The sequence below is a fragment of the Aplidium turbinatum genome, chromosome 6, assembly GCF_918807975.1.
Source record: "Aplidium turbinatum chromosome 6, kaAplTurb1.1, whole genome shotgun sequence".
Classification (NCBI taxonomy): Eukaryota; Metazoa; Chordata; class Ascidiacea; order Aplousobranchia; family Polyclinidae; genus Aplidium; species Aplidium turbinatum.
Genome location: NC_137477.1, coordinates 23357924 through 23384964, shown reverse-complemented (window position 1 = coordinate 23384964; position 27041 = coordinate 23357924). Strand labels below are relative to the sequence as shown.

At 37.7% G+C, this 27041-nt stretch overlaps 1 protein-coding gene across 1 annotated transcript; it reads right to left on the bottom strand.

Annotated features, from left to right (window-relative positions):
• On the bottom strand, nt 1-21746 carry LOC145771954 (ras GTPase-activating protein 1-like). Its single transcript, XM_082583728.1, has 22 exons — nt 21617-21746; nt 18441-18565; nt 18021-18173; nt 17567-17666; nt 15795-15907; nt 15162-15262; nt 14698-14799; nt 13739-13889; nt 12958-13169; nt 12523-12691; nt 11414-11498; nt 8669-8746; nt 6045-6202; nt 5579-5710; nt 5222-5366; nt 4772-4879; nt 4189-4383; nt 3870-4078; nt 3219-3342; nt 2318-2443; nt 1782-1901; nt 1-1294 (listed from the first exon to the last, which is right to left on the bottom strand). Exons 1-22 carry the CDS (start codon nt 21638-21640, stop codon nt 1205-1207), a joined length of 2820 nt encoding a protein of 939 aa, XP_082439854.1. The 5' UTR covers nt 21641-21746; the 3' UTR covers nt 1-1204.
• Between the last annotated feature and the right edge of the window lie 5295 nt (nt 21747-27041).

The following is a 27041-nucleotide window of genomic DNA, read 5'->3' as shown; positions in this document are numbered from 1 at the left end:
AATGAATGAAAAGTGTTTAATTTTTGCAGCCCTGCTTGAAAGAACACGCCAAAACATTGCGTCCACCTTATATTTTTGCATTAAGAAAAACGTATGCTGTAAATCAAACATAAATAAAACGACGATGATTACTGCAACACGATTTGGAATGCGAAAACAACTGAAGAATGTGTAATGAGAAACGAGAAAATTAGAGTTATGTTCAGCTTTATAGATCCCTGATATTCGCGCAACCTTAGACAATGAGAAATTTCTTCAAGCTCGCATTTGAAAAAGCTGTATTTCAGAAAAAAGGGTTAAATAAAGCCACAAGCATGATTTCATGTAAACTAATTTGTAGTACCTTTCAATTTGACGAGTAAAGTCAACTTACTCCGAGGCAAGCCACAGTGGAAAATAAAATCGAACTGCCACAAAAACGCAGCATTTCCCAGCTTGGTTAAAAGGCATAAAATGCAAAAGTACAACTCGCAAACTTTCTCGTATTGAATCACCAGAGCAGGTACTGAAATGTGACTTGATCCCGCTGATCGAACAGCAACGATAGTCAGTTGCAAATTAAGACATAACGTAATCGGTGATCCCTTGACAATAAAACTACATAGAAACAACTCCAACACTGTTTGGCAAGACTAAGGAAATACGAAAACAAATTTTCAAGCAAATGTTGCTACTGCATTTTTAGGCGAAAATAGCTATCCACACAAACTTCAGCGCTTTATTATTTTCATTTCAAAAGTTTTCGTTTTCGTTAAAATGTCATTCCCCGATGAATTTAAGACATTATTACAAATAGAATGACACCAGTTAACTAAATCTGTCCTTTTTATAAGTACACTGTTGTAACAACCTTAAACATTAAATCAATGTCAAAAAGACTGTATTTTGCTGACTGGACACGCAGCGTTACGTTCTGAATAAGCAAATAAAAAATACAGCCTCAGACAAATACAGTAACCATGAAAACGTTTAGTCGAGGCCCCCGAGCGACGTCGCGTAATTGCAGCAACTGAGTTTGTTGGGGCCTCAAATATTCAAGGTAGAAAAAGCGTCGAGGTACATCGCCTCAAACATTGTTTCTTCCGGATACATGTTAGCAACAATAAATAATGAACTTGGGAATAGAAAATTCACCATTTCCACACAATTCAATGCGAAATTGATGTAAAAACAAGCGATAAATGTAACAGAGAAACTGTAAAAGTCACCTTTCCTGCTGACGTAATCTTAGTTGGTAAGAGGCTTGCCGCTGGTTTAACCGTTCGATCACTCCCAAAAGTGTCTTCAAAGAGGCCTGAAAAGAAACACAGTTACCATTATTAAGCATCTATTACACGTTAAGTGCACAGTGATTATGTCTTTTCTTGCACATTATGCTGTTGAAAAATGTGAGTACTTCGAGGACAGTGAGATCCGATATAATTGTAAGTCAATGGAATGATATAAATTAACAGTTATGACTCCATGAAAACCCAAAGCTAACTCATTAGCCTTTCTGAACACTGTTGCGCGATTTTAAAACCACGATAATTTGACATACTCATGGAAAGCTTCGGCGTTTACATCAATGGCTTCCAAACGCAAATTCTTTTTTTTGAGCAGCCAGTTTACTTCGTTACACAACGGTGTGTCTAAATTTCATTTAATAAACAATCAAGAAGTAAACAATAATTTATTTCAAGCATATTACCTCCTTTCTAATTTTTCAAAACTTGTTCAAAAGATATAACTATTTTCAATTTTCATCAACAGTTCACTTTTCAAAGTCATATCCTCAATACCTCTTTATTCGACAGCGCTTGCAGCTCGGGCAAATGTTCCTTGCAGATCTGGTACAAAGAAGCCAAATCTCTGGTCACATCAACTCTGTATCTCTCACTGGCAAGTCTTCCACTGGCGAGCTGGAAATTTGATGACATCAGCACAAATGTAACAAACGAAGTACACTGCTGGAGTGCTGGGTTCAGTATTGTTTCAATTCAAATGTTAAAAACATTTTCGTGGGCTGCATTTATTTCAATGGATAGATACTAAGATAGCCACAAAGTAAATCCTTTGTAGAAATTCAGAGGCAAATCAATACAAAATCAACTATAGACAGATACAACCTTGCAACCACACGGCATTTAACGCAGAGGTGTTAAAAGTTGTATCTGTCTACGGTTTAAGGAAATTACCTCTTAACTTAAAAATAACTTGCGTAAAGAGGTTATTTTTTTTGTTGGGCTATGTCTGTTTATTAATTGTAAAAATTAACTAATTCATCAATAACAGATTTTAATAATGACTTGTACTAGTTACTCAATAATCAAGTTACCGGGGTGTTTCGGTTCCCCAATTCTTCAATAAAGTGAACAATCTTGGGCTTGTTGTCTACGATGAAGGAGTTGACACATTCCATGTAAAATTCCTTCACTCCAAATTCCACCAAGTTGGCAAGATTCTAATACATACAAATTTTAATCACAAAACTCTCATAATTTTGTAACAAAGAAAACCACAAGTCCGCAATAACATCAGTTTGATGCCATGATGGTAACCACAATATTATACATAAGCAACGGACTGTTACAAGCAGTGATTTGGACCTTCGTAGAGTCGCTGACACTACTTGGCAGCTCGTTGGTCATGCAAAGTCGACCACCATCACTATGAATCCCAGAAGCAAAATCCGTCATTTTTATATTGATTCTACGTCTTTATTTATGTCTTCGTTTTGATTCTACGTCTTCATATATTGATTCTACGATTCAACGTCTACAGACGTTGAATCAATGTAAAAATGACAGATTTTGTTGTCTGGGTGGGTGATCGCTTTGTTTTCGCTCTCTTGTTCTGGTTCTTGTCCAACCTTGCCTTGTCCAATTCAAGTTCCTTACCAACTTGCCATAACTTTTATATCGTGTCAACGTTGTAAGCATGGCGGCTTTGCTAGTTGGTTAAAAAAACCACAAGTTCAAAAAAATACAATATCGTTTAGCTTCTTTTGCAACCAAAACAACGAAAATAAACGTGAATAAAACGTTCATCAAACAAACATGAAAAACGATTGCAAGCTGAACGCTACGTGGTGCTAGAGTAGAAAGGTCTCTGATGAGCGCAAGAGCTCTAAAGGATAAACCGCAAAAAAGTTCCGGTTCACAGAAGTTGCCTTGGTGACATCACTTCAACGTTAAAAACCATCTAGGGCACGGTTTGAGTTTTGCGAGCAATGATACCTGTATTGACTTGGCCACTAGTAACAAGCTCCTGGCAGCAGTGGGGGACGGTGAGTCGGATATCATGTTGAACATTTTCGGGTTCACGATTGCAGGACAGATCAACCTCAGAAACATGAAGCCGCTGGAAAAGTAATGGAAGTTTGAACTATTGTGCACGTGACTATGGTTGTTTTGAGTGTTTGTAATGTTGGTTGTTGTCAAAATGACGCTTTTGCTACCGGTAACTAATTTATCTACCTGCTTTACATTAGAGGAACTGCTCAAGATGCATTGATGAATTCGCACCTCCCACTAAATCAGTCAGAACTTTTTTCATTGATTCAACAACTGCAGACGTTGAATGAATACAAAAAAGATTGATTTGCTGGCTGGGACAAGATTTCACGAGAAGTAGAAATAACCAGATTTAATTTAAAACAATAACTAAGTCATAAGGATTAGAATTCAATCATAAGTCACAAGTATTCAGTCAAAATTTAATGTTGGCTTTTGTTTCTAGTGTAGTTTTATTCATCATTAAAGTTTGGAAGAAAACTACAGAGCGAACACAAAAATCGCTGAAACAATAATCATCTCTACACGCGATTCAAAGTATGACTTAGCAATACCGAGATTCAAGGTGCGACTCAGCAAAATTAGGCTACCAACCTGACAACACGAATTTTAACGGAAGGGTCGTTGGGCCATCTTTGAGCAACGCAGTGTTGCAAGTGACCGAAGACGAAACGTAAGTCCTTCGGGAAGATGGACTGACTGACGAGGATGGATGCGAGAACACCGCGCAGGTATCCAAGAAGAGTCTCCCGATGCAGGAAAATGTCCTTTTCTTCTCCGTTCTCCAATTTAGCAGGATTAAGCTTAAAATAAAATTTAGGAAGACATGAAAAAAAAAACGATTTGAGACGTTGGTTAAACGCTTTTGAACCGTGTTTTTTAAAAAAATAAGTTTTTACGACGTTAAATCCACCTCGCATGATTGTTTGCTCTCAACGATCTGTTTAACAACATCCTTGAGGGCGAGAGAGACAAAGCTGGAACAAGTCGATCTCATGTACTGCTCCATTAAGGTGGATGCGAGGGTGGTTGCTCGGAACAAAGTCCCAGGCTCCGAGTCCTTGCAGTTGATCTCCCGCTCATTCAACATCCGAATCAGCTCCGTCTCCTGCGGACAAGATGAGAAATCAGTTCGCATGAACTACATGATAAAGATCGTGTCGTCAAAATAGATATACCCAGACAGAAAATCAACCGCTTTTTACATTGCTTTAACGTCTGCAGACGTTGAAGCAATGTACATTTTAGCTTCTTTACAGACAGCAAAATCCGTCATTTTTACACTGATTCATTGAAAAATCTATCGATTCATACGTGAAGGGTGTCATAGAACAAATAGAAGTTACTTGGAAATAGTTTGGTCTCAAATGATGATTTTTACATTTGTAGCGTGTATGTGCGCGCACGCTCTTAATGCAGTTGAGTTGTCAATTCTTATTGACATCATTGTTTTCGGAGGTATCTTTTTCAAGGCACTGAAAAATGCTTAAACTCACTGTTTTTTGCTGCCGGAAAACTCTGAGAAGTACAGAAGCAAGAAGCGTTCGGTCTTGACCGCAAATTTGAGCCAATGCACAAATCACTTTCATATCTGTAGTCACAAGCTGCAAACAAAGAGAAATAATCAAAACGACGAAAATGCCAAAGTTTAGAAAACGCATGGTCTTCGAAAAAAAAATACAAGTAAGTTGCACTTTGTACACATAACCGCCATGCTTCAAATTTTTGTAAAAAAATCTCTTTCCACCAGTCGGGAAAATGATATTTTGTTTTTCATTTCGAATGACGAGTTTTTAAATGCAAGCGCCAGAACGAAACGCATTGACCCCGAGTCGATGGTGTTATCAGAGAGTACATTTGGTTTTGATACGACAAATGGTTATGACGTTGAATCATCATTCATTATACAACAAGATAGCGTGAACGTCAAACCAAGTTAGGCGCACCTCTTTGAGGAAATCATATTCGGCAGTGGGCATGATCAACTCGTTGCAGTAGCGTGCGCGCACACGCACTGAACCGCATGTTGATGTCATTGTCGTGACGTTTCCACTCCCGACGCTGAGTCCGGCAGAAGGCACCAAGTTGTACCTGAAAGAAAATGAAAAACATTGAAACAAACTTCAACGCTGGCATATTGCACGTAAAAAGTAATACTGAAAGCAACTGATTAGAAACATTCTTAGCAAAAACATAGATTAAAACTTTGAGTAAAACTTACAAATTGCTTTGCGTTCTTGGTTATAACCGTTAGGCAAACACAATATGAAGCACAAAGCAGAAATTCTGCATCTTAAAGTTACCATTCATCAACAAACTTTCCCGAGCTGAGTTTTCTGAAATGAATCACAACTTCGCCTATACCGGCTTTTTGTGACTTCTTGGCAGCGTTGTGCACCCCGATTGATATCGAGTCTACATCGGGAGGAATATCACTGAAAAGCAAAGATGTTTATTCAAACATGAACTCTGAGCAACAACCGACAGGAGTATGTCTGCAAGAGAGATATTACATCTGATATTCGGTACTGAAAATATATCCAGAGCAAAATCTGTCGTCTTTAACCACGTCAATGCGAAAACTACAGATTTTCTTAGCTGGGTTAATAAAGCGCAGAAGTCATAACAGTTACTGTAGAATGTGTAAAAAAGATAAGCAAATTGTTATCATTAAACTAAAGAACATGCTTTTCTTTCATCGATAGCAGATGTTGAATCAATGTAAAATGACCAATTTCACCATCAATAAAGTAACCTGGCGCCACTTACTCGAAAATAAACTCTTCTGACCAAACAGGCTTCAGTCCTTCCTTGACCTTTGTCCTTCCGACGTGAACAGTATTGAGGGATAAGGTGCAGTATGGACGGCAAGTGGTACGATTTACCAGCTTGTGGGCTTCTTCTATTGTGACTTGAAGACTTCTCACCTGTGCAGGGGATTGAAATTTTTTTTTATCTCATTACAACGTCCGTAGACGTTGGTTAACCGTTAAGGTTTTACATATAAAAAATCGTGTCGCCTAGATGGGGATGAGTGGCAGTTGCATGCAAAGTAAGAGCCTCCGGATAGCATTTCAAGCAACAGTGTAAAACTTACGTTATATTAAAATACATAGAAAAAACATTTATGACAAACCAACTTCATATACATTCGAGGCACTGCACAATTGCGATAAGACCAATGCCCACAGCATTCATAGAGTTGGTTAAATGCGTCAAAGAGTTCGTCAACATTAAGCGGAAACACTGATGTCTAAATAGAGCTTTGATACTTCATACCAAAAAGCCACCAACGTTAGACATCCCGTCTATGCAGATTGCATACGTTGAGTCACAGTTTCTTAAACCTTGTTGTTTACGGCAAATTTTAAACGCTTTATCAATGCATATTGACATCATCAGGTTGTAGAAGGTTGTGCAAACGTGTGGCACCGGCAAGCAAAGCATTCTCAGCTACACACTCAGTCTATTTTACATTGATTCAATGTCTGCAAACGTTGCTCGGAATGCAAAACGCCACAGTATATCACAATTTTTGTTGTCGGTTCTCAGGATACTGATTTAAAAACAACAACCTGTTGTGCCAGAGCAGTTTTTTCATGATACCTTTGGCGAGGCCCTGCAGGCTTACAGCGCGTAGTTTAAACACTCCAGCGCTAAACAATCAGTTTATGATAAAAAAATATCCATTTTCTGAATATCACATTTGGTAAAACTACCATTCAACGTTTTATACTTATAGGCAGAGAAAATTTTTTTTCGAACCGTTGAAAATTTCATGATCAGATCACTGCTTCAATGCGTGATGGAAATCTACAAGTAGATCTGCATCAGGCATTGCAGAGTACAAAAAACAGTGTTGCAGAACGCGTTTTCGAATATTAAATTTTCATCAGTGCAACTACGTTTATGAACGCCTTAACAACGGCCAAATTTAAACTCAATACAATACATTGCAAAGATTATAAGGACATATTCTCAGTGTTCAATTGAATATAATAAATCCAGAGACATCAGAAAATCACTTCGCTAATTAAAGGTCGCCGCTAATTAATTGGATACGCTACTATATTACATTGTATTATTATAATCACTGAAATCATATTGAATTGATATTAATAACAATACCGCCTATTAATTTTCATTGCTTATCTAAGTACTGTAAATTAGTATACTTCGGTAGATGTTCATTGTGATGGCTGTTTTTGCTTTGAACATTAAGTCTGTTTTAACAAAAAAAAAACCTTAAAGAGCGGGGAAACCCAAATTAACTTTGCGAGTTTTTTGTTTCAGCATGATGTCATTGTGTACAACATGCGTTTTAGCAATAAAAAAATCCAAATTTTGTTGCCCTCGTCTCGCTAAGGCCGCTTTTGTTTGATACCTGTTTGCGAGGTCTCGTTGCGCATCAAGCTGTGATGCTGATCGCTGTGACGTCACAAGGTATATATAGTTGTGGCCAAAAGTTTAAGACCAGACTTGATTTATGACGATTTTTGCATTACTTCAAAATACTGCATCAGATATAAGATGATGCATAAAGATGATGCAACTGAAGCAATATATGATGCAGTATTTTGAAGTAATGCAAAAATCGTCATAAATCAAGTCTGGTCTTAAACTTTTGGCCACAACTATATGTACCTTGTGACGTCACAGCGAACAGAATCACAGCTTGATGCGCGCGAGACCTCGCAAACGGGTATCAAACAAAAGCGGCCTTAGCGAGACGAGGGCAACAAAATTTGGATTTTTTTTTTTGCTAAAACGCATGTTGTACACAATGACATCACGCTGAAACAAAAAACTCGCAAAAAGTGAATTTGGGTTTCCCCGCCCTTTAAGCCAGTAATGTCGGTCTGGAATTGCATGCGGGAAGTGATTTTCTGATGTCTCTGGATTTATTAATATTCAATTGAACACTGAGAATATGTCCTTATAATCTTTGCAATGTATTGTATTGAGTTTAAATTTGGCCGTTGTTAAGGCGTTCATAAACGTAATTGCACTGATGAGAATTTAATATTCGAAAACGCGTTCTGCAACACTGTTTTTTGCACTCTGCAATGCCTTATGCAGATCTACTTGTAGATTTCCATCACGCATTGAAGCGGTGACCTGATCATGAAATTTTCAACGATTCGAGAAAAAGTTTTCTTAGCCTATAAAACGTTGAATGGTAGTTTTATCAAATATTTCTGGAAACTTCCTTGGTTTCGTATTATCTGAATTTCTGAATATCAGTGACACAATGTGAAGCTCACAAATGCAACTTAAGTTTTGAACCGAAGTTAATGAAGTTTTGAACCGAAGAACCATAACCAATTACCCATGCAAAGATGTATTTAAAATTAAATCATTCACGCCCTTTGTGATTGATGCTTGTGCCTTACCTGTCGGGCACTGTTGGGCTTTGGAAGTGGTTGACGATTTGGCTTTGCGCAATTAGCTCGAAGCAATTTCATCCATTCCTGTTCAATAATAAGAATCGTGACAGAAAAATAATAATTGTTACTTTTTAATTGCCTGTGATAACTTGTTGTTTACGAAAAGACGGTACATTTGAAAGCTATTTCCAACATAGCAAAATCTGTCATTTTCCCGTCTGCAGACGTTGAATCAATGTAAAAATGACGAATTTTGCTGCCTAGGTTATTGTAGCCGTACCAAGATGGGAAACTACGCTGTTTCGTCGTTTAAACGTCATCCGATGCTGAAGCAAAACAAACATTCGTCTAATCGCTGGGTTGGCCATACCATCATCTTCCAAGCTATATTGAAGTCAGCAATTGAACGATTAGAACAGATGCCTTTGACTTTGTGCGAACGTGCCATCGCCATCGCTTCGTGGTTTCTAATTTAAATCAGCAAGGAAATGAACTTCGTGAAGAACAGTAACAGCAGCCAGGGCATCTGTTTTGACTTTGTGGGCCTCATCAGTGCAGAAGGGGCACCCAACACACAGATTTTTTGTTGTATTGTTTCACTTTGAGACTACTCCTTTAAAAAATACAGCTCGTTTAAACAGTGCATGATATATTGCGTTCCTGTCAAACTACAGGCTTTCCTAAGAAATTGTTCACTGCAGCCAAGAAAACAAGCATCACGAAACCAGCGAATCATGTCACGCAGATTCATAGATGTATTTTCTTACGCTTGGCGCATATTGCCAGTCAGTGATCGAAAAAAACAAAGAACAGTCCAGCCAAAAATGACGTACGGCTACTTTATAAGATCAAAATATGACGTTTTGCGAGTGAGAAAATTTAGAAAATTCAATTCGTGCTGAAGGGCAAAGGAAATGGCGTGATGCATTGGACGGAATGCTCATTTTGACAAAAAAACAAGTGTTTTTCATCGTTTCAACGTTGGGAGCTAGTACATGCACGCAAACGTTCGTGTAGCGTTTGCAAGGAAATTAGAATTCTATTTATCAAGTTTCTATATTAATATAATTAGTCCTTCTCACAATCGATCGATAAAAAGCAACACAATGGTCGGCCACGCCATTCAACTGCTGTGAACGAAGCGTAGGCTCTCGCAGCAACTGAGATTAAAGTTGACATCCGTTTCTTCACCAGCAAATGAAATAAACTGTATGTCTTGGAAAGTAGCGGATTTTGTTTTTTGATACAAAAATCAATCGTGTATCTGCTTTTTCAATTAATTTCTTTCCCATAGAAACCATAAAACGCGATAAAGTACGCCGGTATCGCATTTCTAAGCCAAACATAGTTTCTTCATTAATATCTCATATATGTAGAAAAATAGACAACATGGATAGAAAATTAGACACACTTTTCAAAGCAGTTGCAATGTCATACATAAAACCAGGGCTGGGGAGCTGGAGCCGGAGCCTGGAGCGTTGGAGCCAAGCATTTTCTCCGGAGCTGGAGCCTTTTTAAACATTTCTTGTGGAGCCGGAGCTGGAGCTACAAAATATTTATCAGCTCCAGCTCCAGTATTGAATACAGACGAAATCGGTTAATAGTATACAGCTTAAACGTATCAATCGTTTATTTGAATCAAAACCTGAAATCCCAAACCAAATCCAATCTGATGTACAGTGCCGGCAAAAAAAATCTTTACATTCAGTCGGCAAAAAAAAAACTTTACATGTAAAATCTGCAGAAGTTCTTAGCTTACTGTTCTCGCCAAAAGCATTGCGTCACAAAAACGCTTATAGTTACATCATTAGCTACTCTCTGGCAACACTTCGCCGTAAAGCCATTGCTCTGCGTGCGTAGTGTTGCTTTCCAGCTTCGTGAATACTAAGGGGGGTGAAATCGCACAAAAATTTTTCAATTTCTTAAAGTTTCGAGGTCTTGCAAAATTTTTTTCAAAAACTAAAATAGGTCGAAAGAAGAAGCAAATGGAAGAAAAACCTCGTGCCTTGACTTTGTGAGAGAAGGGAGATTCTGTGATTGCTGTAGCCAGAGATATTGGGGTCTTCAGAGAGGCAATGTATCACCAAAATCTTTGCAATGAGTAAATATTTCACCTTTTTAATTGATAAATTGCCTTTCTTGAGACCCCAATATCTCTGGCTACAGCATTACAGCAATCAAAGAACCTATCTTCTGTAACAAAGTCAAGGCACGAGGTTTTTCTTCCATTTGCTTCTTCTTTCGACCCATTTTAGTTTTTGAAATTTTTTTTGCAAGACCTCGAAACTTTGAGAAAATGAAAAATATTGAGCGATTTCACCCCCCTTACTATTCACGAAGCTGGAAAGCAACACTACGCACGCAGAGCAATGGCTTTACGGCGAAGTGATGCCAGAGAGTAGCTAATGATGTAACTATAAGCATTTTTGTGACGCAATGCTTTTGGCGGGAACAGTAAGCCAAGAACTTCTGCAGATTTTACATGTAAAGTTTTTTTTTGCCGACTGAATGTAAAGATTTTTTTTGCCGGCACTGTAAAGTAAAAACATCGGTTAAGCGAATACCGCTTAAAAGAATAAGTCGGATAAAGTATGGAGCCGGAGCATGGAGCCGCTGTTTAAAAATTTATAGCTCCGGAGCCGGAGCTGAAGTTAGTGGATGAATGCTTGATAGCTCCGGAGCTGGAGCCGGAGCCTATGCTTTTTTGCAGTGGCTCCCCAGCCCTGCATAAAACTATGGCAGAATGCTTACCTGGGCAAGCTCTGCGGACTCAGCACAAAAGTAAGAGGAAGTAACTTCGTTCAAGGCTCGGATGACAACTTGGAAGCAGTGCGGCCTGTTGCAAAAAAAGTAACATTTGAAAACAATCTGGTGGTGAAAGTAGCAATGCGGAAAAACAGGATAAAGTTTCTTTTTAAAAAAAGGCTGTTTCGACTCTTGCAAAGCTTGTTTTTCCGAAATAAGGCTAGCACTTTGTGGTCAAAATTCGTATAGGTGGACAAAAAAGCAAAGTACACAATATTACAGTCCGCTTCTAAGCATGTTAAGTATTTTGCCAAAACAAAGTCGGGTACTCTCAAATGGAGTCGAACCAAGCTCCTTTCAAGCGTGGATGAGATTCACGCAGGCAAACCCGGCCTCAGACACCACAGACACTCTATAGAGGATTCTGACAAAATGAACCAATCGCAAAATCAGTCGTTATAACGTCGATAGGCATTGAATTAATGCAAAAAAAAACGGATTTCTTTTAGCTGGGAATATGCTGAGAACACTGACGCATTAGTTTTACCAATTTATCCGCCCAGTAAAAGTGTTCCTTCTCACAATAGACTGGCGGTTTCAACGCAAAAGGTGAAATTTAGGCAGAATGCATGTTTTAAATTATACAACTTGGGTAAAAAGTACATGTTGCACCAAAAAGGCGCAAACTTATAGAATATCAAACAAAGTAACAATGCCACGCAATTGAAAGACTGCAATGAAACGTCTAACGGTTGAGGTTTCCACGGAAACGGAAAGCTTGCTTGTTCTATGAAGTAATAAAAATGAAACAGATTCTTAGATTTTCGAGTAAAATAGCGGGAAATTTACACGCGTAAAGAGAAGATACAGCCCAGGAAAACGATTTGTTTAATTGCTGCCAATGACGCGTGATGAGTGCCTGTAATTACATCACAGGAGCGGCCTGATAAAATTTTTTTTTACGTTTCAATGATTTAATGTTAGAAATGGATTAAATTAATACAATAAATAGAAAATGTTACACATGAGTTAAGTAGCACCAAGCCTTGGAAACAGTAAACAGCAGTCTTTAGCTGTGTAAGAATTAATTTGGATCTAATTAATGTAAGCATTACCTTCCGAAATAGGTTTCGTGCACAGGATACACAGCACCATAGCTAAGGTCGATCAAGCCTTTCGGTCTGGTTTTCTTCTCGTGGTCAAAATAGTAAAGGTGCTGCTTCTCACCGTGCAGAGCAAAAAACATAGGCTTCCATTTCTTTGAGTCGTGTCTTTTACCAGTCCCTAAAAAAAGCCCGTAATCAGTAAAGTAATGGAAACCTTTCAAAGCAAAAATAATTTCGTTTACTTTCTTGTTAAAATGTTCAAAATGTTGGGAAACTCGTTCAAAATTTTTAATGAAATCATCAACAGCATTAAACCAGGGACCAAAGTAGGAGGTACCGCGGCGCTGCGCCATGAAAATTTTTGTGCGTCATAGAAACAGACAGCATAAAAATATCGAATAGCCAATCTAGTTTTAAACAACCGATAAAGCAAACCAAACTTACCTTTCTTGAAAAGTTGTCCTTTTTTTAAAACACCTGGTTCGTTGATTATGGCACGAGAGCCGAGCTGATCGGATGCGGTGGCTCTGGACAAAGTCTCGTAGATATCAACATGACATTGTCGGCTGATATCCATGGTCTTTGCAATGGCCTTAACTAATGTTTGTCCTTGCACTATTTGCTCGTGCTTGTAATGATCAACAATGTCGTCGATGCTGTAGAAAACAAGAAAGATTTATCGCATTGGTTCGACAATTGACATTGATGGTCGTTTGATATTGCAACCCTTAGTTGATGTTTAAATAAACCGATAAATTTGGGTGCACCAGGTGACGCTTGAATACGTCGTCACTTATACGTGTACCGCCCTGACAGCAAGTTAGTCCTTTGTTATATTGATTCAACGTCTGCAGATGTTGAAGGATCTAAAAGATAACTGATTTTCTGTCTGGGAATTGAAATCATTTTCATACATTACAATCCAAAATGGTCGCAGCATGGTGCCGCAGACTGGAACGCATAAATGCCGTAGTAGGCTACAAACAGCATTATATTAATTGCATAATGCATATCGCCGTGAAGTTATTCACAATTTTATCCCGACAAAACACGCAGTTCTACCTCAGAAAACTTAAGTTGTTTTTTGCATCGATAGTTTTCGCGTGATGCGTAAAAGAACAACTTCCGTTTCTTGGGATCGACCTATGTCAGTAAACAATACCCAAGTGCTGAGACAGAAGCGGTTTTTACTTTTCTAAAAAAAACGCTCAATAACACCAGTCACCTTTCATAGGAACGACCTCCCATTTCAAATCTGTTGTAGCTTTTTCTGTGGATCTTGAATCTTTGGATATTGTGGTTGTAAAAGAAATATAAAACGTAGTCACCGGGCGTGGAATCGCTTTCTCGAATGAGATAGCTTCCGTTTCTGCTGACTGTGATCAATAAGCAATAACAACATTCGAGGATCCCTTCAAGTGCTTTCAATGAAAAACCTTTGACGGTGAAGCGCCATTTTTTTTAAGTGGAACTGTAGTTTTAAATCGAGATAAATATTTTAAAGTGCTATTTCTCACTTTAAAGTTGTAGTATAAAATACGTAACAGTTAAAACGACAAATCACCTAAATTAAAAGAATGAATCAGTAACCATTGCAGCATTTTTTGACAAAAATGATACTGTTTAGCATTGGAGAGGGTCAGTAGCTTTGCCACTTTCAGGGCAAAAGGGGAAGTAAAATACAAGATGAAACATTTATTTTTTAAACATTTTTTTAAATTAAATAAATACACAAACACTTGTGGCTGCGCAATTTTGTTTCAACCTTGAAAATGCCTGGTACAAATTTAGTTCTTATCAAGTTAAATGACAACACGGTTACAAGGTATTTTAAAAAAAAAATAAAATATTCTTTAAACCATAAAAAACCTGCGTAAATATACTGCAGAAAATGTTTCAACAAAGCTAGCTTCCAATACATCCTCTGCCCGGTGGTATATAATTCATAAACCGACAAAACTAGTTGTTTCCGATTTTTTAAAACAGTCGATCAACAATCGACGTAACAAAACATTTCATTCTAGTTTTTAAAACAAACAAAACCATCCCATCAACACTAGAGAAATTTCCTAGTCAAGCTTTAATTAGATAACAAATATTTCTCAGATAATTAATATCAAACAGTTACTTTGAAGTTGTCAGAACTCTGGCAAGTAAATGTTGCCACTGCAGCTAGCCGCTAACCTGCTGAAAGTAAATTGTAAGCTTGATCCTTGCTTATGTTGGCGTGAAACCATTCTTTGCCTTCGTGAGGGTCGATGCTTCTCTCAACGTCTCTGACCAAGCCTGGGAAGGCGAGAAATGAGAAATAATTTCTCGAGAGTTTAATTTAATTATGCGATTGTGCTCATACGACGATGGTGTTACATCATTGTTTGGAGCTGCATCAAGCAATTGTTGAAAAACGCGACAAAAACGTGACTACGAACGGTGTACTGTAGAGTGATTAATGTTGCAAGCTGGCCATCTCGTTACGAGCACCAGTACTCTAATACGCACTTCATATTACTAAATATCACTTCACGGCTCAATGCAATTTGGTGACGTTCCAACCGTTTTCGGAAGAAAGGATGGTTTTCAACCAATCAAAACAGCAAAGAGTCCGCTGTCAATTAGCATAGTTTATTGAATGCAGAAAACATATTTACCTCTAAAAACACAGCCGCTTTCATTAGTCCGTTGTGATGTAACCCACATCCAATCTCCTTCCATGTCGTTGTGAACAATAAATATGTCGTCTTGTTCAAATCTGGGCAATCATTAAATTCGAGGAAAATTTTAGAAGTGGACGAAAATGTTAGAACATCTGGCCACAAAACATCGCCCGTGGTTCTATTCGATACGGCCTTTAAATTTTAAAATACAGTTACTTCGGCAACTCTGCTGCAGCCTGCAGGTGGTTCGAAAAATTATTATCATTACTAATAGTTTTATGAGTTCTGTTGTTTTTCTCCACCCCATTTTAAAACCACACAAGACCACTAACGTTGAAAAGGATGAGGTAAGTTTAAGAAACATTTTTTAAAAGAATTCAAAATTTGATTTAAAAAAACAGTAATAAAGCGAATGCGATTGCACTTTACAGAAGAGCAATGTTTTATCAACTGAACATTTCTTACTTCGCGGCACACTAACGAGAAAGCTTTTGTCTTAGTTTGAAACTTTTTACAAACTACAACAGCAACAAATGTGATAGGCTATATTGAGTTATGGACACTACAACCTTAACATCACACATTGAGTTCAAGTCATGTACAGCTTGTTAGGTAGATCGGACTTACGATAATTCGTCATTGTCTGCATCTGGAACTTTCTGATAAGGAAGAATAGCTTGCACCCTCCTCCTGTCATCTACTGGCTCCGGTGGAGCGACTGGAAATCGAAGAAACTCGCCCTGACAAAGCATTTAGGTGACAATGCTGAAAACATAAGTGTCCGCCTCAAAAAAACAACGTGTGTTCTCTCTCTCTCCATTTTGCTTTAAAAAGTCTTCACGAAACATCGCAGTGGGTCAGGAGTAATAAACTGGAATACAATCCCAAGAAGGAAAATTCGACGCTACTTTCTTCGTTCATGAATACTAGTTTGCGTCGCCAACGGTTCTAACTCCACCCCCACGTATATACTATACTTCTTACCCAGACAGCATCTTAGATGTTGAATTAATGTAAAAAAAAAGATTGATTTGCTGTTTGGGTACAACTTCCGAGTAAAATTTAAATTCTTTTGTTTAGCCCAGTGGATGCAGTGAGTGGTTTCACAAACAAAACTACAGAGCGAAACAACCAAAACTGCTGCAATCGAAATTACAGACATCTACGTAAATTCGAGCAAATTTTTATGCAAAGTTTGTTACAGTTTCGCGTGTGTTTGAGTCATGAAAAGCTTGATGTTTATTGTGTACTTTAAAGTGAGGTAGAGCCTTGAGATTAGTGTTACACTGTTGGTGTGAAATGATCAAAATAACGTTTTTAAATAGGGCCAAAAGAGGAAAGACTGGATGAAAATTTGTAATCATTATATTAACATGAAAAGCAACGTGGGATAGATGTAAATTTGAATGACTTGGTTGCCTTTTCAGCAGCTGCGCCTATCCTACGTCTTACTAAGGATAAATTGAGTTGTATTATAAGGGAGGGTTGCCAAATAACAGTCAAAATTAGTCAACATTATCTGGTTTACTAGGTGCTAGATCAGCGGTTATCAACCGGGGATCCGCAAAGCCTTTCTAGGGAGGGTTCTGTGAAAGCTTCCGATTTTTCAGCATGATTCGCAAATTACGACATTTAAATATTGGTTAAGCTTTATTTGTGTACGGTATTACCGTATTCTCAAATTGCGCGTCGTGACGTCCTGGTGCGTCGTTTGAAATTTTAAAGGACGTGGTACAAAGGTTCAGTTTCCCTACTAAAAAAAATCATACAAAAGAATTATATATATACATTTTTTACAAGGCTGTTTAGTGTTTATATTTTAGGCTATGTATGTTCAACTTAATTCTTTTTAGAATTTAGACAGTAGATTGTTGATCAATGCTTACTTTAGATTATGCAAATGTTGGTCAGCAGCCTATTAGCCCTCGCAGTTTTGCCATGATTATGATTACTCCGAAATATTGATTGCAAAAGAAAAAAGGGAGAAATTCTTTTATTTAAAGGTTGCAAAAATTCCAACAATTTTTAATAAAATTGATAGAAAAACATTAAAGCAGCATTTAGATCATTGATTTAGTGTGCCGACATATAGCTATAACATAACTTCGTCAATGTCATCAATCGTCATAAGAGCATAGCGAGTTCAACAAATTCTTCTAAGTGTGTCGCTTCAAAACTTATGAAACAGTTGTTTGTCTTAAAAAGCGCCATGTATATACTAAAATTTTAGAAAAAAAATTATGGATCCGCCACCGCCTCGAGAGAATAACGCAAGGGGGGTCTTAAGAGTAATAATAAAAGGGATCTGCTAAGACAGAAAGGTTGAGAACCACTTATAGATCAAAGTGGTTCACGCAAAAACAAGCTATGCGCCGTAACAAAAATTGTCATGCTCTCACCTCAAGTAAACAGGACTTGTTTGTGTAGTAAGCTATTAAACGTTGCAATGATTCAAACTGCCGATCACCGATATAGAAGTCGCCACAAACGGAAGTGATTCTGCAACGAAATGCATAATGACAATATTACGGCTCCGGTATTTTATTGAATATGCCACAGCCTAAAAAGTTCAGTGTCCTTCTCATAAATATTTCAATAAAGATTAAAACGAAAATCGTCGGTTGCATAGCCGAGTGGTGAGAGCCCTGAAACGGCAATCAAAAGGGCGCAGGTTCGACACCGCTCAAGAGCATGCGGCTGCGTCTTTGGCAGGACACTTAAAGGCATGCCTAAAGGTGGTCACGAAGATTGGCCTCCTTGCCTTCCCGTCCACTTAATCTCAATCTTCAACCACCGGGTGTAAGCCTGGATACGACAAACAAAAACACAAAAGAGATTAGTTTAATTTCTCACCTAAAATGCGCAGTTCCACTATTTTTACTTAAAAATGACAGGACATAAGAACCGATCTTTCTATCACTCTCCCGAACAAGGTAGCAGCCGGATTTATCAACTTCCATCAATCGCTCCTCTGCAATTCGACGATTAAGTTTTCCATGGTACCAACTGTCAAAACAAAAAGTCAACTGAAGTCGTTACAAATTAATAAAATTATATATCCCAATCAAGATCTAGGCTTGGTGCGATAGTGTGCATTGGCACTTTTTTATTTATAAAATTGCACAATTTTCTAAAGCGTGGATATTGGATGGATACCCAGACAGTAAATTAGTCGTTTTTACATTGATTCAACGTGTGCAGACGTTAAAACAATGTAAAAAACGACTCTGCTGTCTGAATATAAATATATTATCATTATACGAAATATGCTACCTTTGTTCTGATGGTGTGTCCAAAAGATCTCCATCAATTGAGCACTCCTGGCTTCCACTCATCATAGCGACCAGCTCATCTTCATGGATGTCATCATGGTCATATGATTCCTCATCAAAATGGTCCTACAGAAATGTATGCATTTATAATTTTATATACTATAATTATAGCTTTGGTAAAAATATTCATAGAAAGAATGAAGTACACTAGTACAACCGTACCTAAGTGAGTCCACGTTTTTAGTTCTTTGAGCTGCTGGTGCCAGGAGTATATACTATTACTACTTCAAAATGTTACTGTGTGCCTGAACTATCCTGAGAAGCTATTGGAGAATAGCCAATCTTTGACCTTGTCATCAAGGTGTCTAGACGTTCTGCATAATTAAGGGTAATAAAGATTGTGCAGTGATTAAAAATATGGTCTGCAATCAGTTCTTTAGGATCACATTCTCAATTGGTGCAGTGTTATGAAAAACAGTCTGGCACCCACGTAGAGTAGATATCGCAAATACGATTAAGGTGCACAATCCCCATCTTGTCAAAGACATGCCAGTAGGACAGATATTGGTATCAGTAATAAAATAAGGAAGCCAAGTGGTCGGTCACCACTCTGCTTTCCGTTAATGGTCTTCCCAACTAGCTGCAAAAATGTTTTAGTTATCAGATTCAATAGAAGTGTAGCAGCCTGTGCAAAAAGGTGTCTTGGTTTCAGGCCGTCTGAACCTTTAACTCCATTTCACATGATGTACGACTAGTATTTCTACCCAGAACTGTGTTTTTAACTATGCAACTATTTTCCAGCTGTTTTTGTATCTCATGATTAGTAAGATAAAATACAACACAACTTAAGTCCAAAATATTAACTTCCATAGTCCATACTGACCAGTATAGTCCCTGTTGAACAAGGTCAAACAGAAAATTTGTGCAGAATAAAGAAGACATTGCTTTAACATGTAAAAATAGGAACTCCCAATACTTGATATAATGGGTCTGCTACTATTCGGCGAGTCCGATTCGGAGAGTTCCCTATTCGGAGACAGCCTTTTTCGGAGAGTTCCCTATTCGGAGATTTTTTGAAATTTTTTTTAAAAATTATTATTAATTTTAAAAATTGATTATTTAAAAATTATAGGTTTGCTCTAAACTGCCACTTAGGTTTTAATTTCATCTTTTATGGCAAACGCTATTTGGCAACTGTTTTTTTTTTAGTTGACACGTTTTCGCTGAGACTCTATATCATTAACCCCTATTGTTAATCATGAAAACTGTTGTTTTGATGTAAAACACATATTTTGAACAAACCCAGACAACAAAATTCGTCATTTTTACATTGATTCGAACGTCTGCAGACGTTGAATCAATGTAAAAATGACGGATTTTGCCGTCTGGGAAGGCACTCAAAGGTAAACACTGGATAAAATGCAAGAATGCAAAAGAAGCGATATTGTGGAATAAAATACAAAATTCTCTAAATAAACAGAAGAATCGGACATACATCTCTCTGTTATCATTTTTAATGTAAAAATTCCTTTTGTGGTCCCTTTGTCTGGAACAAATAAAAACTGTGCTGTTGAAATTTCCGATTGTAGTTTTGGTCTCAATCTCATCATCATGATTCGGAGTAAGATGTTTGTTAGGTGATTCACAAGGCTAATTGTTCTGTGGAGTGAGCATTCTGTTGCTCCGGTTTTCTTTGATAAAGTTATGAATATGGAACGTACCATATCACTAGGGTCTTTCCGGTGTCATAAATATGATTTAAGATCTCAGTGGTTATGTCTAAACCCCACCCATCTAAAGCTTCGAGAATTTCAACTATAAAAGAAACGATATTGTGGAATAAAATACAAAATTCTCTACCTAAATAAACAGAAGGCGTCGTTGGATTTAGAATTTTGTAATAGCTAAGGATTCTAATATATTCTAAGTTTGCATGCAGAAGGCGACGCAGGATACATGTCAATTTTATCTGAGCAAACATTAATAGTTTAAAAATAAATTTAATTCGCTTTTTAGTTTTAAGATCTCAATGGTTAGGTCTAAACCCCACTCATCTAAAGCTTCGATAATTTCAACTATAAAAAAAACGATATTATGGAATATCCTAGTATGCGTATTGCGTATCCTCGTCAGCTAAAGTTCTCTTTTCTACACGATTTCGACGTTTAGCGACGTTAAAACGATGTAGAAACGGCAATTGCTGCTGGTCGGGATAACTAGGCTACGGTATTTCAACGTTTAGCGACGTTAAAACGATAGGCCACACATTTGGTTATCTGTTACTACAATGTAAAAATGAACTGTTAGGCTAACTGGGTTCTTGGAACAAATTTTTACTGGTCGGGATAACTAGGCTACGCCGCTACGGTACCCGATAATTCCCTTTTAATCCAAGCTGTAGGCCACACATTTGTTGATCCAAACTACCGGTAATCATTTTAACTATTCAAAAGTAATAACTTATAGACATCAACATGATTTTTTTTTTGTAACATACATCTTTTTTTTATTTTCCATTCATATCTTAAATTTTTCTGAAGGTGTTGCGCCGTGCCAAATTTCTTTCAACTCAATCACTTACTTCGGTCACAAGCACGTTTTAACGTTCGCGTTTTGTCGCTTCTACCTTTTTCTTGACCTTTGCTATGTTGACGTGTATTGTTTTTGATATGATGGTCACAAATAAAAACAACTCAACTGAACTGACATGACAAATTTTCATTTAATTGTTCAAACATTTTATTTCTATTTTTTCTGCACGATTTCAACGTTGAAGCGATGTAAAAACGGCAATGATAAATAGTAGGCTACAATACCCGATAATTTTCTATTTTTTTCTGCACGATTTTAACGTTTAGCGACGTTAAAGTTAAAGATTTTAACGTTAGCGACTATTTTTTTCTGCACGATTTTAACGTTTTATCTTCAAAAGAAAGCACATTTGAAGCTAGGTTTTCCAAAACCTTATGTGCAGGCTTGCAAAAGCCATGAAGTCGATTGAAAAAGCAACCAGGAATAAGACCACCACATAATTGCTTAATAACACTCTCAGGAAAAAGCTTTCTACATAAAATATTTCAACCCAGGACCTAATGTGTTAGCCTTATTCAGTTGGCTACCACAGTCATACAAAGAATCATAAATCTTATTTTGTACTACTCTGAAAAAGGAGCTTACCTGCTGATATTGGGATGGCATCATAACTGAATTGTTTGCAGTGTCTGAATTCACAATCTTGTAAAATCAAGATAATCCGGATGCTTTATTGATACATTCAACTGGCAAATGGTAGGCTGGCACCATTCACAAACCAATAATGGAGTAAATTTATACACTGTGCATTACTAGCTTACTTTTTGTTGTAATAAATAGGTACAGTATGCAATTACAGTGTTCTAAAAACAAAAATGAAATTAGAAATGGGTTAAGCTATGTAAAATTTTCCTTGTGCAACTCTATCATACACACCACTTCCATTGTATTTTTTTGTGAGCTTCAAATATGCAATCAATGCTGGTGATAACAGCAGACATGCAGATCACAGAGCATCAATGACATTGACATACAGCATGCAAAGTCTGTCTTTCAAGTACAAACTATGCAGGCTGCAGGCGGAATGGCCCGATTCGGTGAGTCCGATTCGGTGAGAGCCTTTTTCGGTGAGAGCCTTTTTCGGTGAGAGCCCTATTCGGTGAGTTTTTTTTTTTAAATTATTGCGCGCCGTAGCCTAATTATCATTGCCGTTATAGGGTTAGGGGATAGGGGATAGGGGTTAGGGGATAGGGGTTAGGGGTTTTTGGGGTTGGGGGTTTTTGGGGTTAGGGGGTATGGGAGTTTTTGGGGTTTGGGGGTTTTTGGGGTTGTGGTTTTTTGGGGTTGGGGGTTTGGGGTTGAGGGTTTTTGGGGTTGGGGGTTTTTGGGGTTGGGGGTTTTTGGGGTTGGGGGTTTTTGGGGGTTGGGGTTTGCGGTTAGGGGGTTGGGGTTTTTGGGTTTGGGGTTTTTGGGGGTTTGGGGGTTTTTTTGAGGTTTTGGGGGTTTTTGGGGGTTTGCGGTTTTGGGGTTTTTGGGTTTGGGGTTTTTGGGGGTTTTGGGGTGTTTTGGGGGTTTGGGGTTTTTTGGGGGTTTGGGGTTTTTTAGGGGTTTGGGGTTTTTTGGGGGTTTGAGGTTTTTTGGGGGTTTGGGGTTTTTTGGGGGTTTGGGGTTTTTTGGGTTTTTTTTGGGGGTTTGGGTTTTTGGGTTAGGGGGTTTGGGGTTAAGGGTTTTAATTAGGCTACGGTACCTGATAATTTTCAAAAAAAAATTCAAAAAAATCACCGAATAGGGCTCTCACCGAAAAAGGCTCTCACCGAATCGGACTCACCGAATCGGACTCACCGAATAGTAGCAGACCCGGCTGCAGGGGCCTTCACTGAGGTGTTAGGCAATTTAAATGGTGGTTGATTTCATTGCATAATCATTTAGGTGCTATTTCAAGTTCTGAGAGTGTACTTTGACCAAAGACTTGACAAATCACAATGATTAAGCAAATTGAGTAACAAACTGCTGTCAAAAGACTTTTGTTGAACATATTTAACTTACAAAAAATTGAACTCTTTTACATATACAATTTTTCTAGTTATATAGGAAACGAACCTTTTTGCGACACCTTTTGAAATTTTAAATAATAAAATTTCGTTTATATGATCATTACCTATTTATTGAAGAAATATGTCAGAAATATGAAATATATTAGCTAAACCAGTAATGGCAAAATTGCCACATAATGGATGGTCCACACCCCCAAGTGTGATGGTTTAACTGTCAAGTGCATTATCGAATTATTTCGTCTTAATGAAGTCCAGCTGTGCTAAGTCTAGATTTTTGCAACGTGATGTCTCGTGCTAAGAATACATCACGAGATTGCAGTTGCTTGTTTTTCATGTGACTGCATACATCTGTCTGGCAACCTTATGTGCTTTGCTGTTGCAAATGGCAGATAGCCATGCAAAAGAAATAAAGAACCTTCTCCTTTTGCTTAACCGGTAAACGTTTGTCATGGGACTCCCTTGCTTTGCTTCCAAACATCTGGCTGAAGACAATTTTAAGAGTATGCAAGCAAAAAATAATCTTGATACATTTATTTGATATATTCCTTTAAGTGGTATACATTTAATCAATGATTTTACTTGACTATTTTACTTTAGTATAACCGATTCGGTGCATTGATTACGTGAAGTATCATTATGTGTGGAGACAGAAGTTCTCCAAAATGGCATCTATTTAAAGAAATTAGAAGGATTATTCAGTGGAGTGATCAGCAAAGTTAAACCTAGTTTCATTATATCGCTATCAAAAACCTTTTATGATTAAAATGCAGGCCTAGTTGTCTGCGTGGGGACAGTATCAAAATCCCACAAGGGCATCTGTTTATTTAGAGAATTATAGCACGTGATTAATTAAAGTGATATATATACATTCTTTTCTAACAAATAATTCACAAGCTAAAACCTAGTTGTATGTATATATATAGAAACAACTGTTTCAAGTTGGCACGGAGTGTCAAATAAACTGCCACCTTTACAAATTAGAATTTTGCAACTTATTTAAAGCATTAGCATTAAGGCATTTATATTTTTTAATATTTATTATTCCATTTGTACCTTGTACAGATGGCGCTCGCTGACTCAGCTGACATAATATAAACTATTTCATTTCCATAATTATGGGAATTTAAACATGGAAACTGACTACCTAAACCAGTGGTTCCCAAAGTGGGCACCAGCGCCCCCTGGGGCGTTGGCGACTGTGAAGGGGACGCTGGCTATAAAGTGGGCAGTTGAAGGGTGCTGAGAGTAAATTGGGGCAGTTACAAGAAGAGGATTGCAAAGCATTTTGTCATGTTTTGCTTCAAAGATATTACAATAGAAGACGATGACTCTAAGAGCTCTGTGGCAAATATTGTGGCAATTATGTTGGCAATGTCGCTTCGCAGTTTGCAGTGCCTTACAAGTTTGTTGAAGTCCTATCACATGACTTACTTTGAAGCACTGCGATTATGCAAAACCGAGAGTATTTTCATCGAGCGCTCATCTTAATCTATCTTCGAAGACTGTCATCAAAGCAGTGAATAAAATTAAAGCGCACGTTCTGAACACACGCTTATTCAAACAATTGTGCAATGAGAATGATGAAGCTTTTGAGCGCTTGCTACTCTACACCGAAGTACGATGGCTTTCCAAGGGAAATTACCTCGCACGATTTTATTCGCTGTTTGAAACTGTCATGGAATTTCTACAGAGTTGTGACCATGGCCTTGCAAATGATGTTCTGGTTGTGAGAAATGAATATGATATCGCCTACTTATCAGAAATATTTTCTAAATTTAATAAATTGAATTCATCCCTTCAGGATAACGAAGTAAATCTAATCAAGGTGAAATTGGCACTGTCAAGGTTCAATAATAAGCTCGTGGTGTATCAACAAAATTTAGCTAGACGAGAACTTTTCCCATTCTCAAGCTTGCATCAACTTGATACCAGTGACAAAGGCATATCTGGGTGCAACCTAGTTCGTACCTTGAACCATTCGTACAGTCAGTTTGTACACTGAAAAGATCGAGAGAAAAAAAAAAAAAACCGAAGTCGCTGATTGGAATTTCCCCAAACAATTTGAAACAAACTCGAGGGTTAGGGTTAGCGGAAACTGCGGTTAGCGGAAACTGTGAAACTGCGGAAAAATGTTTGCAAAAACTGCGATCAGCAAGGGTTAGGGTTAGAGCATAGATTACTCTATGGTTAGAGTTAGGGTAAGCGGAAACTGCAGGAAAATGTTTGCTGGAACTGCGATCAGCGAGGGTTAGAGCATAGATTACTCTATAGTTAGGGTAAAGGTTAGCGGAAACTGCGGAAAAATGTTTGTGGAAACTGCAATCAGCGAGGGTTAGAGCATAGATTACTCTATGGTTAGAATTAGGGTTAGCGGAAACTGCGATCAGCGGACTTCGGTTTTGAGCTATTTTTTCTCTCGATTTTTTCAGAGGGAAATTTTTAAAATGATTGCGGAAACTGCGATCAGCAACTTCGGCTTTTTTTAATTTTTTCTCTCAATCTTTTCAAGGTACGAACTGACAGTCTGAACTGTTCATGGTACGAACTAGGTTGCATCCATACCAGCACCTAATAGTCGTATAAGCACTAGTACAGTAGCCTAGGTACTGTTTGCCAGTATGTGCTGAAAATCGTGCTTGGACCTAATTGTCCATGCAGTGCATGTGCTCTCCATTCTGCATCAACGTTTTCCAATTTTGCCACTTTACTTAAAAATGGCAACTTTTCATAAACAGCAGACAATAAAGCTACTTCCAGATTAAATGTAACAGTTGGAGATAAGCATGAAAGAAAAGAAAACTCGTTTACACTAGCAAATCTTGTTAAAACTTGCTTCACTGCTTTAATAAGAAAATCACAACAGTGAGTTAAGAACAACTTCACGTCTTTGTGGTATTTTCCTACGTCATTTTCAATACTCCAAGTCTAAGTAGTGCATTTTGCTTTTGTACCTACATACACTTGTCTAATAAAACGAAAATTTGTGCATTTGTTACATATACGAGCAATGAATCAACGCTTCGCATGTATGCCAATTCCAGAAAATCTCCACACAAAGACCTGGTTAATGATTTTATTTCGTCTTCTAGGTTATGAAGAATAATAGCAAACTATTATTGAATGTACGGTATGCTTCTTTTCTATAAAATAAATCAAAATAGGCTTTAAGTTTCATTAAACATTCAAAATGCAAGATTTCCTCACAAATTTCCTTACAGAACAGAACACAAAACCCTCGAAATTTCCTCACTTCTGGAAACGCTAAGCTAAGCCCAATCTCAGGGTTGCCATACACCATCGATAAAAACTTCCCAAAGCTGCCTCGAAAATTTTTCAAACGAAACCCCATTTCACTGCACAGTGCAAATCATCTTTTGGGAGGAGGGCACCAAAGCTTTAATAACGTGAGCTAAAACTAGTGATGTTGTAATACAGATAATATAAAAGTTGAGGTCTAAAAAATAAATCAAGTATAATATGGTTTTGGTGTTTTTTATGAATTTTTAGGTCCAACAGAAAGCATATTCGGAATCAGCGAAGAAAATTGATCTCAAAAAGTTTATTTCTGTTATTGGTACGATATGTAGCAGTTTTGGAACAACCCTACTGCTGAAATTGTGTAATTCAACATTATTGTTGTTCAGCAATGGATCTGTGAATGATCAGCTGTGAATCAAGCGCACTCGTGCAGACATTTTGTTCACGTAATGACGTCACAGGCAACGTAGCCTATGATTGGTTGGCGGTGGCATTCTAGTCAATTTTAGTGGCAGAATTTTTACTTGTTAAAGTGGCTACCATAGCATTCATCCTGAGAGTTGATCCTACTTCGAACTTTGTTTGGTACTTAGCCTACAGAAGAAAAAAACACTACATCATCGAAATGCTACACCAAGCTGTGAACGACAAAACGTTGACTTAATTTAGCCTACTTTATATCAGAAATGTTTGCTTTTTTTCTTTGCAACTTCTGATTGGTTGCAATGATGTTCCTGTAACTTCTGATTGGTCCATAT